We start from the raw sequence: 13,888 nt of genomic DNA, 5'->3' as shown, positions 1-13,888 counted from the left end.
ATTTAGTACAAATGCATTTCAAATTTTTTTGATAGTTATTAAAAAAAAACAACCCTTATTGCTTTGCTCTCTACAGAAAAGCCGTTGTCTCCTAAAGGAACTCAGCTGACCAAGAACTACTACAGTGTGGTAAGTGGGAGCTATGAAGGGCAATGAATTTCTTTTCTTTATATGACTTTGCTTAAAGTATTTTATGCAGATCTTTTAAATATTTGGGGAATAATAAATATTTATTGGAGTTTGTCAGAATTCGGGTTCAAATGTTAATTGAGGGAGGGGGTGGGGTGGGGATGGGATTCGATTTCAACTTACTGTGTTTTTTGAATACTGCCAGTCAGCTGCTATTGTTACTCATGACTAACCCATAGGAAATGTCATTATCCGCTTTCTTTCTTCTCTTTTTTTTTCTTTTTTGTTTTGTATTTGTGCAGTTCATTTTGTGCATGTGATGTTAAGCATTCTGCTTTTTGTGCTGCTTTTGCAGGTGGTACAGGACATCTTAGAACATGAGCGAGAGTTTGTCAAAGAATTACAAACTGTGTTGAGCTGTTACCTACGACCCCTGCAAGCTAGCGACAAGTAAGAGCAATAAAACAAGGAGATGTGACCAAATCAATCAAAAGGCTGAACAATCCATTTGGTTCATTTGATTATTCATAATTCTCAAATCTGAATGTCTTTATTAAAACTGTACTAAATATGAAAAGTGTTTCCAGGTGTGTCAGTGTCTTTGAATTTAGTGAAACTGTAATGAATTTTAAAATAACTCGTGTGTTTAGGCTCAGCAGTGCAGACAGCGCCACCTTGTGCGGAAACCTGGAGGATATCCTTAGCTTCCAGCAGGGACTGTGTTTGGCTTTGGAGGAATGTATTAAGTAAGTCATTCGGGACACAGACCTGCATAAAAACATGAAACATAAAAACAGTCTCAGTGAAAAGCAACATTTGGACCACAATGCACACCACTCCTGTGCTTGTCCTGTAAGACATAATCAAAAGGATCTATGAAACAATAATGCTTTTGAATTAAAGTTTTTTGCACTGCAAAAATTCTATTCTTGCTCTTCTGCAAATCTTACCATAGTTGATAATATTTTTGCAATCACTTCCTTCCTCCCAGTCATCTCTTCCTATTTATTTCTTCCTGGTACAAATATCAACTTGAAACTGAACTGAAAGCATATTTGAAATGAGTAACAGCCACTAATTGCACGCACATATTTGAAAAATCTGTTTGCCTTTAGATGCGTTCTTGCACTGGTGATAAAGAAGTTTTAGAGCCACATAGTTGATGCAGACTGTACAGTTTAAAATAACTCTGAAATATTTGTAACTATATAACTTGAGTTTAATTCTTTGAAGCATGTTACATTTACAGTCTTGAACCACCTCTAATTTCTTTAGATTTTGCTAGGAAAATAGCAAATAGAGGCTGTGATTTATTGAAACGTGCAAACATAAATGGAAGTACAGTATATAAGGCAAAATCAGCGTACAGTTTCAACAAGCTTGAGTATTTGGTATGACCACCCTTATTCTTCAACACAGGCTGAACTCTCTTAGGATAACGTTCTTGTAATTTCTTTAAGCAGTCTTCAGGAATAGTTCTCCGGGCTTCTTGAAGGACATTCAAAGCTCTTCTTTGGATGTTGGCTTCCTTTTGTTCCATTCTCTGTGCCTTTAGAATCCCACACTGCTTCAATCATGTTGAGGTCCTGGCTCTGAGGAGGTTTTTACTGCTTTTACTGTATTGGCAGTGTGTTTGGGATCATTGTCATGCTGAAAAATTAAGTCATTGCCAATCAGAGGCTTTCCAGATGGTATTGCATTGTGGATCAAATTCTGGTTGTACTTTTCTGCATTTGTAATTCCATCAATTTTGACAAGATCTCCAACACCACTGGCTGAAATGCACCCTAAACCATGACAGAGTCTCAGCCATATTTTATAGAGGGCCGTGGACGCTCAGTGTTGTACCTCTCTTCTGACCACCTCCCTACATATTGATGATGATTTAAACCAAAAATTAAAAATATGGATTAAAAGATTAAAACCTCTTGCCGCTGATTTTTCAGTCCAGTTCTTCTGTAGTCTGGCATGCCTCAGACTTTTCTCCTTGTTTCCCTTCCTTAAGAATGGCTTCTTCACAGCCACCCTTCCACTGAGACCATTTCTGATGAGGCTTCAGTGAACAGTAGATGGATCATCTGAAGGGTCAGATGCATCTCTCCGGTCTTGTCAGGTCTTTGCTGGATTTATTTCCTTTATTAAGGACTCAACTTTCAGTTGCTGTAGATGTTTCTTTTTTTTTTTAAAGGTTTGCCCCTTCTGCTTTTGTCCTCCACTTGTACAGCTTCCTCAAGTTTCATAAGGACACACTTCACACTATGCAAATCGGAACAAATGATTTCCTTTTGTCATAGACTGCCAGTAATATAGTGCAAAAAGATTCAATTTAAGTTTGGTTCTTTGCAAAGTATGTGTAGACACAACACTGGTTCATCCCTTGAGTTACGTCAGTGTTAAGTGGCTTAACAAACAAAAATATTCCTCTGAAAATGGTCAGGTACAAGGACTGGACTTAAAGTGAGTGGAAAAAGCAGCCAATGTCCAACAAAAAACTTTGAAAGGCCTCCAGAAAGCCTGGAGAACTATTGCTCAAAACCCCTTTAAATAAGTATGAAAAAGAAATGAGGGGTAGCTCAAGAATTTTACACAGTACTGTGTTTTAAATTTGTATTAAAGACTTTTGTACAATGTGGTTTTTGTGGTGCTTTGTTAATCTAATTAAAGCTCAGTTGAGCTTTATGGAAGTGTGTTTTCTGCCAGGGTCAAAATGTTTCGCCTTTCACAATCAAACTTAAAGTTGTGAATAAAAACAGCTGATCAGTTCATTTATTTGGTGTATCTTTTTAAACTTTGTGGCTGTTTTCTTTACCAACCCTTTTTCCTTTCTTCACTCTTTTCACTTCTCTGTCTGTGTCTCTGACTTTGCAGGGTCCCAGAGGGACAGCAGCGAGTGGCAGGCTGCTATCTAAACCTAATGTGTCAGATCAAGGCTTTGTACCTGGCTTACTGTTCCAGCCACCCTTCAGCTGTCTGCATCCTCACCGACCACAGGTCAGCCCTTGCATACAAAAACACCTGAAAGCAGCCATGTATAACCATGCCAGAGATAAGTCTAGCTTTTTAATTTCATAGTGGGAGAAAAAGTGAAATGTTTGGTCCATTTTCTAGCCATTCTCTCCCATGATGATGAATTAATTTGGATGAATTTAGCTGAACATTGTATTGTATTTTTGAGCAGTGTTAGTTGCATTCCTTCTACTATAACGTATCCCATGAATTTACAACAAAATGTCGCAGGGTGACCTAAAGAATTATGAAATGCTTTCCTCATATTTGTTTGGCTTTGTTCTTTTGAAATACTGTGCAGTTTGACATCTTCAAGGCCCAGCAAATTATTAAGTTTATATAGTCAAAGAAAGGAATATACCAGTTTTAATATAAACTTCATTGTTTGGATATGAACGGTGTCTTAAGCTGACCTTTGAAGTGTACTCTAAAGTTGACTGATAAATTGATGTTTGGGACAGAAATGCTTGTTCAGCTCTTTTTTCATATTATTTTATGTGATATGTGTGAATGGTAGATGTGGTTGGTTGATATTTAATTTCTGGGATCACCGCATGCCGTTTTAATGATTACCTGTAGTTTTACTTTGATCCACAAGGTGTCAGCAAATCTAAACTTAAGGGTCAACCTGTGTTCTATTTACTGATGTTTCCTTGAGTTCAATTAAAATACATTCTTCTTATTGAGTAAGGGCTTCTTTTATGTGCATAATAATAATGCAAGTTCCATGGTGCAGTTTAAAAGGTACCGCCTTGAGTAATGCTAAGGTGTCTTGTCTATTTCTGCACTGCGAGCTCAAGATCAAGTTGAATTACACACAGGAAGTCAAGTGTTGACAGGATACCGTGTATAGCGTTGTGGTTATGGTGTCAGGCAAGCAGAGCGCTTTTCACAGTAAGCACATTTGCATTTCAGTTGCAGGAGCCTTTTTTTTTTTTTTTTGGTCACATTCTCATTTATCCTTTCTACCAGTTAGTGTTGCTACAGGATATTTAAGTTTTGGATCGTGGAAACTCGTGAATGATTATCTTTTCAAGCCACATTTGAATTGATCATGTTGCAGCAAATTGTGCAGAGTTGCTCCAAATCAGTGATGACCTGATTTGCACTGCCTTTTAAATTGTTGACCATCACAGCTACCTGTGAGATTTTTCTCACATGCACCGGAGATGTGAAGTTATTTTTGTGTTGCAGTGTGAGGGGCTCTTTCTGCAGTAGCAAGTTAAGGTTAATGTGTTCTATTCCCAGGCCTCATAAAAGAAAAGAAAAAAAAAAAAGTTGTTACTTTTGATTTCATGAGTATACAGTCACAAAATCTGAACACAATACAAACATTACATTTTCAATCTAATGATATGATACCACAGAAATGATTTTAATATATAGCAACAGGTTGCCAAACCTGTAGGCAAAAATACAATTTAACTTTTACTGATTTTATTTTATATTTTTTAAGTAAACAGGAAGAGGTGCTTTTATCTGAGGTTATTAATTTCTGCTTTTAAAAGCCGAACTGCCGCTCTGCCTCATGTTGACAACTGAATGGTGTGAGAAATAATATAGAGTCAGAACTAATGGTGTTTTTTTTTTTTTTTTTTTTTTTTTTTTTACGAGGAAACTGACACTCATTGTTTCTAAGTTAGGAATGTTTCCACTGTTTACTGTAGACTTCTAAACTCTGTCTAGTCATTTTTCAATTTATGAAACACTGATGTGCTTGTGTTTAAAATGACTAATTCCATTAGCATTTCTGAACACTTTGCTGTTTCATTTTACTGGCGTGACAGTTCTGTGAAAGTGAGAGCTCTTCCTAATGTGGTTAATAAATGCTGTATATGATAAAAGTTGTTTTTAAACACTGATTTTTAGTTCTATCGGTTACACTTAACCATAACAAATTTACTGTATAGTAAAACCTTTGTTTTCTAGAATAATTTATGAATACCTGCCCTACTGATTGCATGCCATCTGGACTTAAAAAAAAATCTGTTCTATTTATAAGTGTACCTCGTTCCTCTCTTTCAGGGAACAGAAGTTATAACAGTTCTGTATTATTCTCATGTCACCAGTGATATACATCATCTGTAGTCTGTACTTTACCCCTGTACACATTTTCTGATAAAGATTGTATATTTGTGTGTGTGGTTTTTTTTTTTTTTGTTTGTTTTTTTTTTTTAAATCAGTGAGGAACTTGACAAGTTCATGGAGAGCCATGGAGCAAGCTCTCCAGGAATCCTGACCCTGACCACCAGCCTCAGTAAGCCCTTCATGAGGCTTGACAAATACCCTACCCTGCTGCAGGAGCTAGAGAGACATGTGGAGGTAAAGGAGAAAAAAAAAACACATTTAAAAATGTATTGAAATGATCAGCAACTAAGTTTAAATACTAATGTTTTACATATTATTTAAATGTGTACACTTTATATTTTATTTACTAGCAACAGCTAAATGACTGCTAAAGTTACACAGTGTATTTTCATATAAAGTTAAACAACTTGCATAAAATGAAAATGAGAAATTTTCAATGTTTGAATTTCCTTTCGTGCTTTAAGTATAACTAGTGCTCTTCTTGTCTTGTATCCCTTTAAGATTAAAAGGACGTTGGTTCAGTGCAGGCTATATTTAATCTTTATGTTGTTCATTTGCATCACAGGAAGCCCACCCTGACTATACTGACGTAATAAAAGCAACAACAGCATTTAAGAGCCTGGTGGTAAGTCTCGACTTTCAGAGGGGTCACAGGGAACTCAAACTGCTTCTTACTCTTCACCAGAGATTAATATGGCAGCATAAAGGACACACTGATTAAACAACCTGTGTACTTGTCATGTCAGATTTGACACTTTCAGGAAATCTATCCTTATTACCCCCCCCCCAAAAAAAGCTACAATAATTAGTATCAAAATTTATAGGATGGATTAAATTAATTTAAATGTGCATTAAATTCCTGAATAGTTAATTTTAATAATCTTGAAAAAATAATAGTCATAAATACTCTATAACACTTGGTACACATACTTGCCATCAACTAGTTAATTATTAGCTTTAGTACATATTAGTATTATTAGTATACTGTATAATTTTAGTATATTTTGACCTTTTTTAATTATTATAAAATGCTTATTAATTCTTTAGCAGTGAAGTGTCAATAGTGCCATGTTGTAGTAGTAGTAGTAGTAGTAGTAGTAGTAATGATAGTGAGGTCTTGCCTGAAACTGCATAAATCTGCTGTGTTTTCAAGGTGTAATCCATCACCTGAGAATAGCTGAATAATATGTGAAAACGTTTCAGTATGCTGTGTGCTTTAATGGACCATCTTGAGGAGGCAATTTGAATGAAACAATGAAAAACACATTCTGAGGTAGAAAGACTTGATCTAGTTATTTGGAAACTAACACTTGTGGTTTCTTTTACATAAGAACAGATCAGCTGCTGATAATGGTGAATGACTTTTTGTTGCAGAGCAGTCTATTGTAATGAAGCCCACGCAAAGCTTGTTTAACTTGTAATTCATGTTCCAAAATGTCCTTACTTATTGTCAGTCAACAGGAAGTTGGTAACTGAGGGAAAATGGTTACTAGTTGTTGAAAATTGTAATGGATGTAAGGCATTATGCTACTAAAGTTCTTGCTAATAGGGAACTAGTTAATTGTGAATATGAGGCTCTTTGTAAATGTTATCATACTTTCAATTTCATGTTTGGGCTTTTTCTTTACAGGCTGCATCTGACATTGTATTTTATCACAGTGCCTCATAATCAAGCTGAGCTCAACAGGGAAAAAATAAAGTAGTGATCCTTTTCTCTGCTTTATGTTGAGTGATTGTATTGTTCCTAAGGTGGGTGGGAACTGAAATGCCATTGTAAGAGTTGAATTAGAAACGAGCAACCGCACTATACCTGAGCGAACACCACCTCGAGACACAGTTTCCCCAGTATTGCTTTGACTTCCTTATAAGAATAGATAAAGTGACTCACTCGTTTCTTCTACACAGGAAACAGGGGGGGGGACGCATCACATAAGACTGCCCGTTGTAATTTGCAAGTCTGATGTTGCCCTTTGTGTTTTGATAGTGTGGTTGGGTGTGCAGAAATGCTATAGTGGCATCTGCAGTACTCCTTCTAAAAAACCTGATTTTTGAGTGATGTGCAGTGGAAAGTGATAGATGATGCATTGTCATTTTTCTTTCTATTTTAAGAGGGAGAACCCCTACACAGCACCTGAAAAATATACTAGTTTATGTTGCATATTCCTTTTATGCCTTTTACATACATGGTAAATAACACAGGAAACAGTATTTTCAAAGGCCATATCCACAGAAGGGAAAAATCCTGCTGCTCATTACTCAGTATTTCTATTTTGTATGTTTTCAGACTTACTTTAATTACACATTTTTGCAATTGTGTGTTTGTGTGCTTAGATGCAGTGCCAGGATTTGCGGAAACGCAAGAATCTGGAGCTCCAGATCCTGTCAGAACCCGTGCGGGGCTGGGAGGGAGAAAGCATGAAGAGTCTGGGTCATGTGGCCTACATGTCCCAGGTCCATGTGAGAAATGGCTGTAGTGAGGTGAGAGAGATCAGGTTTGATGCAATCATTAAAGCTTTGGCTGTTAGAGGGGGGGCTCATTCAGCTAAAGTGTAGTGGAACTGCTGCAGGATTACTTAGCACAAAATATCCCTTTTAGGTTTAGAATTTATATACAATAAGAGATCTGAGCTTATTTCCCCCATTTCTAAAAGATTTTGGAATAATTTAACTGAAGTAGGTCCTTGTAGCATTAGAAAAATATCAGTTAATGAATTAAATCTACTGGGCTCCTTTTCTGTTCTTTCATAACAACTAGTAGTTAAAAGATTATTTGAGTTTTTAGCTGGAATACCTTTTTTTTTCTTTTTTCTTTTTTTTTTCTTTTCCTGCTCAGGTCTAGTAGTGTACCACTATTTAAAACAAATTAGGTTTCCAGTGGGTGCAGAAATCTATCCTCCTCTGTTGCTAATTTAATATCCCCCTCAAGTGTCATAACAGAAGTCTATGTAGGCCATAGGCAGACTGAAAAGCCATCTCCTCTTTCATGTGTGGTTTCTACGTAGAGGTCGACTCGGAGTCCGTGGTTGGAAGAAAGCCCAAGACAGAAATTTGGATCCACCTTTTTTCTTTAATCACTGCCAACCGCTTTCCAACCACCAAACCAGTTATCATATTTGTTTCACAATTCAAACTTCTCATCAGCTCATTTGACTTTCCATTCATATATCAAGCAAATGTTTTCCCAAAGTGGCTGGTATGAAGCTAAAATATGCTTGTGTCAGCCGATATAAATAGCTAATTTTTTTTTTTTCTTCACATTAGTCGGGGGAAACCTGAAACAAGCTTGGCTTATGAAGAGAAATGCAATGAATCAGTTTGGTTTCCCTTGAATGATATCCGAAAAACAAAGAGAAAAACCCCAATGTTTTTGTTGAAATCCATTTTCCAACCTGTACATTATGTTTGTGATAAATATTTGCCACATTTCACCCAAAACTATGTGTTTCTCTTTTAGGAAAAAGAGGAGCGTTACCTAATACTTTTCCCTAATGTGTTAGTTATGCTCTCTGCCAGCCCCCGGATGAGTGGCTTTATTTATCAGGTGAGTTATCATTTATATCATGTTAAATCTGATTTAGAGACCTTTTGAATAGGGAGACAAACTTGTGCCTGCTTTGGTGTCTAGCCAGACTTCCTATAACACTGGTCAACAATGATTTTGCTACCTGGATAAAAAATACCTGATATAAGGCATTTCAGGTATGCTGATTCCAAATCTATAATCAGAATTTCTCTAGCACGTCAGGTTCTTGAGTTATGCATATGTCAGTATTTAACTAATGTATTGCTGTACTGGCGCTCCTCAAGCAAATGTAGAGTGTTTTCAAATTTTGAAATTGAACAGAATTTAGTAATAATTTAGGTGATTTTGGGGTGCTGAATCCAAATATGGTCATTAAAATTCAATCAACTAAAGTTTAACTGCCAATATTGAGGATCAACAATGCCAGAAATTTGCAATTTCTTTTAGTGACTGCTTTGATCTGTCAATAGATAAAAACAAAGTTTTAGTGCTACATCAAGTGATGGAATAGTGTTTCTGGGGCAGTCCACAGTGATGCCAAGCTTAAAGCTGGGGTCTTTGATGGACCTCAAGTCCGTGAGCTTATTAGAGACAAAGACTTTCCATCTAAGCTCAGAACTGAACTAAGAGTATGGAAATCATTTGTTCAGGTGGTACAGAATTTCTTGGGCAACCACAAAGCCACAAACTATGAAGAACTAGTTGACGACATGCTCATATCATTCAAACGCATGGGTTGCAGAATGTCACTTAAGATTCACTTCCTTCACTCTCATCTTGACTTCTTTCCACCCAATTTGGGTGATGTGAGCGATGAGCATGGTGAAAGGTTCCATCAAGATATCTCTGAAATGGAGACCAGGTATCAGGGTGCTATAACGCAAACATGATGGGTGACTACTGCTGGTTCCTAGAGCATGAAAGCTCTGTGTCACACTTTTGTACTGTTTAAGCAGACTAATTGTGGACTGCATTAGTTTGAGATTCCTCATGTGATTGATTTTGGTATGTGTCTTTTTTTTAAGACTTTTTAGCTTTATTTGATAGTTTTCCAGTGGAGATAGACAGGAAAGCAGGGAGGAGAAACGGGGAAAGACACGCAGCAAACGGCGACAGGCGGGGACTTGAACCTGCGCTGGCCACACAACCAAGTGGCATACATAGTTGCCTGCTCACGCCCTGAGCTATCCCGGCGCCCCATTTGTGTTTTTTCACCAGTTGTATGTTCATGGTGTACTTTTCTAATAAAGTCATTGAAGTTTGGCGGTTGGCATAGTTGCGTAACTCAAGATCCTGACGTGCTAGAGAAATTCTGTTTGCATATTTGGAATCAGCAAACCCACATTAGTAAAAATCAGTTGATTTTCCTCAGGTAGCAGACAAAAAGTTTTTGTTTTTTTTTTGTTGACCAGTATAATCAGCAGAAGAATATGGAAACTCTTAAAAATGCAAACAGAAGCCTATGCCGTTGATAAACATACTAAATATAAATCCTAAATATGCATTGTCCCTAGTACCAGTTTATTTATTAATTTATTTATTTTTACACCATCTAAAGCATGAAGTAAATAAGAGATAAGATAAAACTTCACTGACCCCACAAAGGGGAAATTTTCATAGTAGTATCTACTATTAGTAGATAGTAAGAAGAAAGTAGCCTTGATTTTATGCATGCTTATATTTTTCAGCTGAAAGACTGAGGATTTATTTTTCCCATCGCTTACTTCTGAAGTTGCCTGTTTTCAAAATTTTCAAATTTACTTAATATATACACAGAAGACCCATACATGGTCTTGTGGTTTCATCACAGATCTGTTGTCCCCCCGTGATATCCAATCTTGATTTTCCTTGATTGACTTTTTTGTGAAAACAACATACACAGTATTGCATTTTTTCTTTTTTCTTTTTTAACACTTGAGCATTCCTCTTTCTTTCTTTGTTTTTCATCCTTTCAGGGAAGACTGCCACTAACAGGTACCACAGTAACGAGGCATGCAGAAGAAGGAGAAATCGCCCACTTTGCCTTTGACATCACAGGTTTGCATCTGAAATCCGTTCATCCATGCATTTTTCTTCTGCTTATCCAATTGCATCTGAAATTTTAGGGAAAAAAAAAAGATTTGAGATGACAGTGATATTATGCTAAGATGATGATAAAGACATTCAGATGCCACTCCAGTACGGGCAGACTTATTCATGACATGGGCCTAAAAGTTCTGGCGAGTGCTGTATCAAGTATTCATGCTTTTATTCACTCACTGTGTTTGTATAAAGCAGGGAAGTTAGTTCAATATGATAAAATAAATAAGATGAAAAATAATTCATCTTTTAAAATATTCAGCCTGCAGTAACATTTAAATGGTAGCCCAGAATCCTCTGAAAACTGTCAGCCCTGATAGGCAGCCAGTAAAACTACTGTTAGAACCGGAAGGCTTTGCAAAACATGTTTGTGTGGTTGCGATATGTGTTGGTCTTATTAACTATACATCTGTCAAAAGTTTCCATGCATTAAAAAAAAAAAAAAAGTTAAAAATTAAAAAAAAAAAAAATGAAGTTTCCATGCACCCATGGGCATGAATGTCATATTAACTTTGGGCTCTTAATGATTTCTCATACATCTTAAAAAAAAAAAAAAAAAATGAATTGCATGGACAAGATTTTCTGTAATCCATACAGGGTCAAAAGCACACATACAGGCTCAAATATATGCATAAACCCCCACTAATATTTGATTAAATGTCCTTTAGCAAGTTGCACCCTAAGAAGACACTTTTGGTAGCCATCAACAAGCTTCTGCCATAATTCTGGCTGGATGTTTGACCACTCTTCTTGGGAGAACTGGTACAGTTCATTGGTTGGTTTTCTAGCATAAACCTGGCTTTTAAGGGTACTCCACAAACTTTCATTAGGCTTGAGGTCGGTTCTTTTGGAATGCTATTTCAGAAGCTTAATGTATGCCTGCTTTATCCATTCCAAAGCCAGTTTTGATGTGTGTTTGGGGTCATTGTCCTGTTGTCCTGCTGATTTGATGTGAAGTTGACGAATTTGCTGGTAGTCTTCCGCCTTCATTATTCTGTCATTTTACACAATGTGCCAGTACCACTGGCAGCAAAACAGCCACCAGAGCATGATGATACCACCACCATGCTTGACAGTTGGTTCAGTGTTCTTAGACTTGAAAGCCTTACCTTTACTCCTCTTCTAGCTCAATATTTGTCTCATCTGGCCATAAAACTGTTCTCCAGAAGGCATTTGGCTTGTGCATCTGGGCAGCTGCAGATTTCAGATTTGTTGGCACTCTCAGTCTGGTGCGATGCAAAACTGTGAACAGTGAAGCTGGTGTTCCAGCAGGTTCCAGTTCATGGTAGGTTTGAGCCTGAATTTTCCTGAACCTCCTAACCAATTCCTTCTCATCGGCTGTTTTTCAAAGGTTTGGTCTTCTTCCAAACCTTTGCAAACAGCCGAATAACTTGATGGAATCTGCAGTTATTTAGAAGTGGCTGCAAGAGTCATGAAAGATGTATGCTGTACAAGCATTCCACCCGAGAAAAAGAACAGTTCAGAGAAATCATTACAATTCCAAAATTCCCCCAGACATTCATGCCCATGATGAGTGTATGCAAACCTCTGACCACAACTGTATATAACACCTTGTGAAATTTTTGTGTGTGTTCTTATTTGCTGCAGGAAGCATGATTGATCGCATTACAGTGTTCTGTAGTAGTGCTCAGGAGTTACAGGAATGGCTAGAGCACCTTCAGCCCTTTACCAAAGGAGGAAGCCCTGCCGGCACCATTTCAAAGGTTAGCACAGACACAGTTGCACACATGTCAAAACAGTACCAAAAGTGAATCCTACACAGTTCCCAGGTGTGAAAGCCAAAAAGTGACAAACAGCAGACTCGCATTTCACCACACACGCACAGTAATTCTCATGCATTTGCTTTTCTTCCTCTGTCTGGTCCCATGTAGAGTGTAGATGGTAAAACGGTGAGCATGGTCGGATCCGCCACTCATCCGTACCACCCGGGCAGCCGTGGCCCCCTTGAACCACCAAAGATTAGCAAGCCCTGGTCTCTCAGCTGTCTGCGGCCTGCACCTCCCCTCAAACCCTCCGCTGCTCTGGGCTACAAAGAGGTAGGAAACTGTAGAAGCTGCACAAAGAAACCCACATCATCTTAGAATCAGTCGTGTGGTACATTGCCAGAAAACTGTACCAGAACCACAAGTCCCCTTCCACTACATGCCCACTCCTGACCCCTTGTTTGTTGTTAACTTGTTAAGACCTACAGTGACATGTTTTGCACAAAGCTTTGCATCACTTGGACTAAATGTTTATAAAATTCTATCCATAAAAATCAGTTATACACTTAAATTTGCACTGTACTTAGAAAGAAAGGACAAGGACAATGAGGATGCCATGAAACTAAATATATTAGTCCTTTTTTGTCATGATTAATTGGTAACATAAACCAATGATAATAAAATAATTAGCTTCAACACGAGAGAGAGCTTAGCAGTCTCCGTTTTTATATCTGGTATTTTGCTTTTTTTAAAACTCCCTAAAGATGTGCAAGCACAAATGATTTATTTGTGTCATGGTACCTGTTTTTCTTTATTAAGAGCCCATTTTTGATTTGAACTCTATATTATTGGAAATAACCTGCCTGTGTAAGTGAAAATTTATAGGACTGAGAACATTGTCACCACTGACCTCTTGGAAATCACTGTAAGGCATGCTGTAAAAAAAAATATGAATACCAGAAAAAAGTATATATTTTTTAACAATCAAATATGAGTGACCTCTTGCATAACTGACATGACTTAATCAGTGCTGAGTAAGCTAAAAGCATTAAAGATAATAATATCTATTGTAGTAAGTATGCACAGTTAAGAACAAATTATAAGAAAAAGTCTTTATCTGAACATTACATTTCTGAGACATAATGAAACCTGGATATTTCTAATATGTTGTAGTAAATTAGAAACAGTGGCATGGTGGTTAGCACATGCACTTAGTGGGGTTAGGTAAATTGTTGATTCTACATTGCCTACAGGTGTGAATGTGAGTGGGAATATTACTGTGTTAGCCCTGTGACAGACTGGCGACCTGTCCAGGGTGTACCCTGTCTCTTGCCCTGTG

General features: G+C 37.3%; 1 protein-coding gene across 3 annotated transcripts in view; it reads left to right on the top strand.

The window, feature by feature from the left end:
- The window catches only part of arhgef6 (Rac/Cdc42 guanine nucleotide exchange factor (GEF) 6), a 30,016-nt gene that overhangs the window by 8,714 nt on the left and 7,414 nt on the right, over positions 1 to 13,888 (top strand). For all 3 annotated transcript variants that reach the window (XM_030738824.1, XM_030738823.1, XM_030738822.1), the window contains exons 6-16: positions 77 to 129; positions 485 to 579; positions 780 to 875; positions 2,998 to 3,120; positions 5,319 to 5,457; positions 5,789 to 5,848; positions 7,555 to 7,701; positions 8,678 to 8,764; positions 10,702 to 10,783; positions 12,434 to 12,549; positions 12,718 to 12,882. In XM_030738824.1, the coding sequence (XP_030594684.1) occupies positions 77 to 129; positions 485 to 579; positions 780 to 875; positions 2,998 to 3,120; positions 5,319 to 5,457; positions 5,789 to 5,848; positions 7,555 to 7,701; positions 8,678 to 8,764; positions 10,702 to 10,783; positions 12,434 to 12,549; positions 12,718 to 12,882 (1,163 nt within the window). The remainder of the gene's footprint in view (positions 1 to 76; positions 130 to 484; positions 580 to 779; positions 876 to 2,997; positions 3,121 to 5,318; positions 5,458 to 5,788; positions 5,849 to 7,554; positions 7,702 to 8,677; positions 8,765 to 10,701; positions 10,784 to 12,433; positions 12,550 to 12,717; positions 12,883 to 13,888) is intronic.

This window comes from Archocentrus centrarchus, chromosome 10 (assembly GCF_007364275.1).
Source record: "Archocentrus centrarchus isolate MPI-CPG fArcCen1 chromosome 10, fArcCen1, whole genome shotgun sequence".
NCBI classification, from domain to species: Eukaryota; Metazoa; Chordata; class Actinopteri; order Cichliformes; family Cichlidae; genus Archocentrus; species Archocentrus centrarchus.
This window is presented reverse-complemented; position numbering and strand designations above follow the sequence as displayed.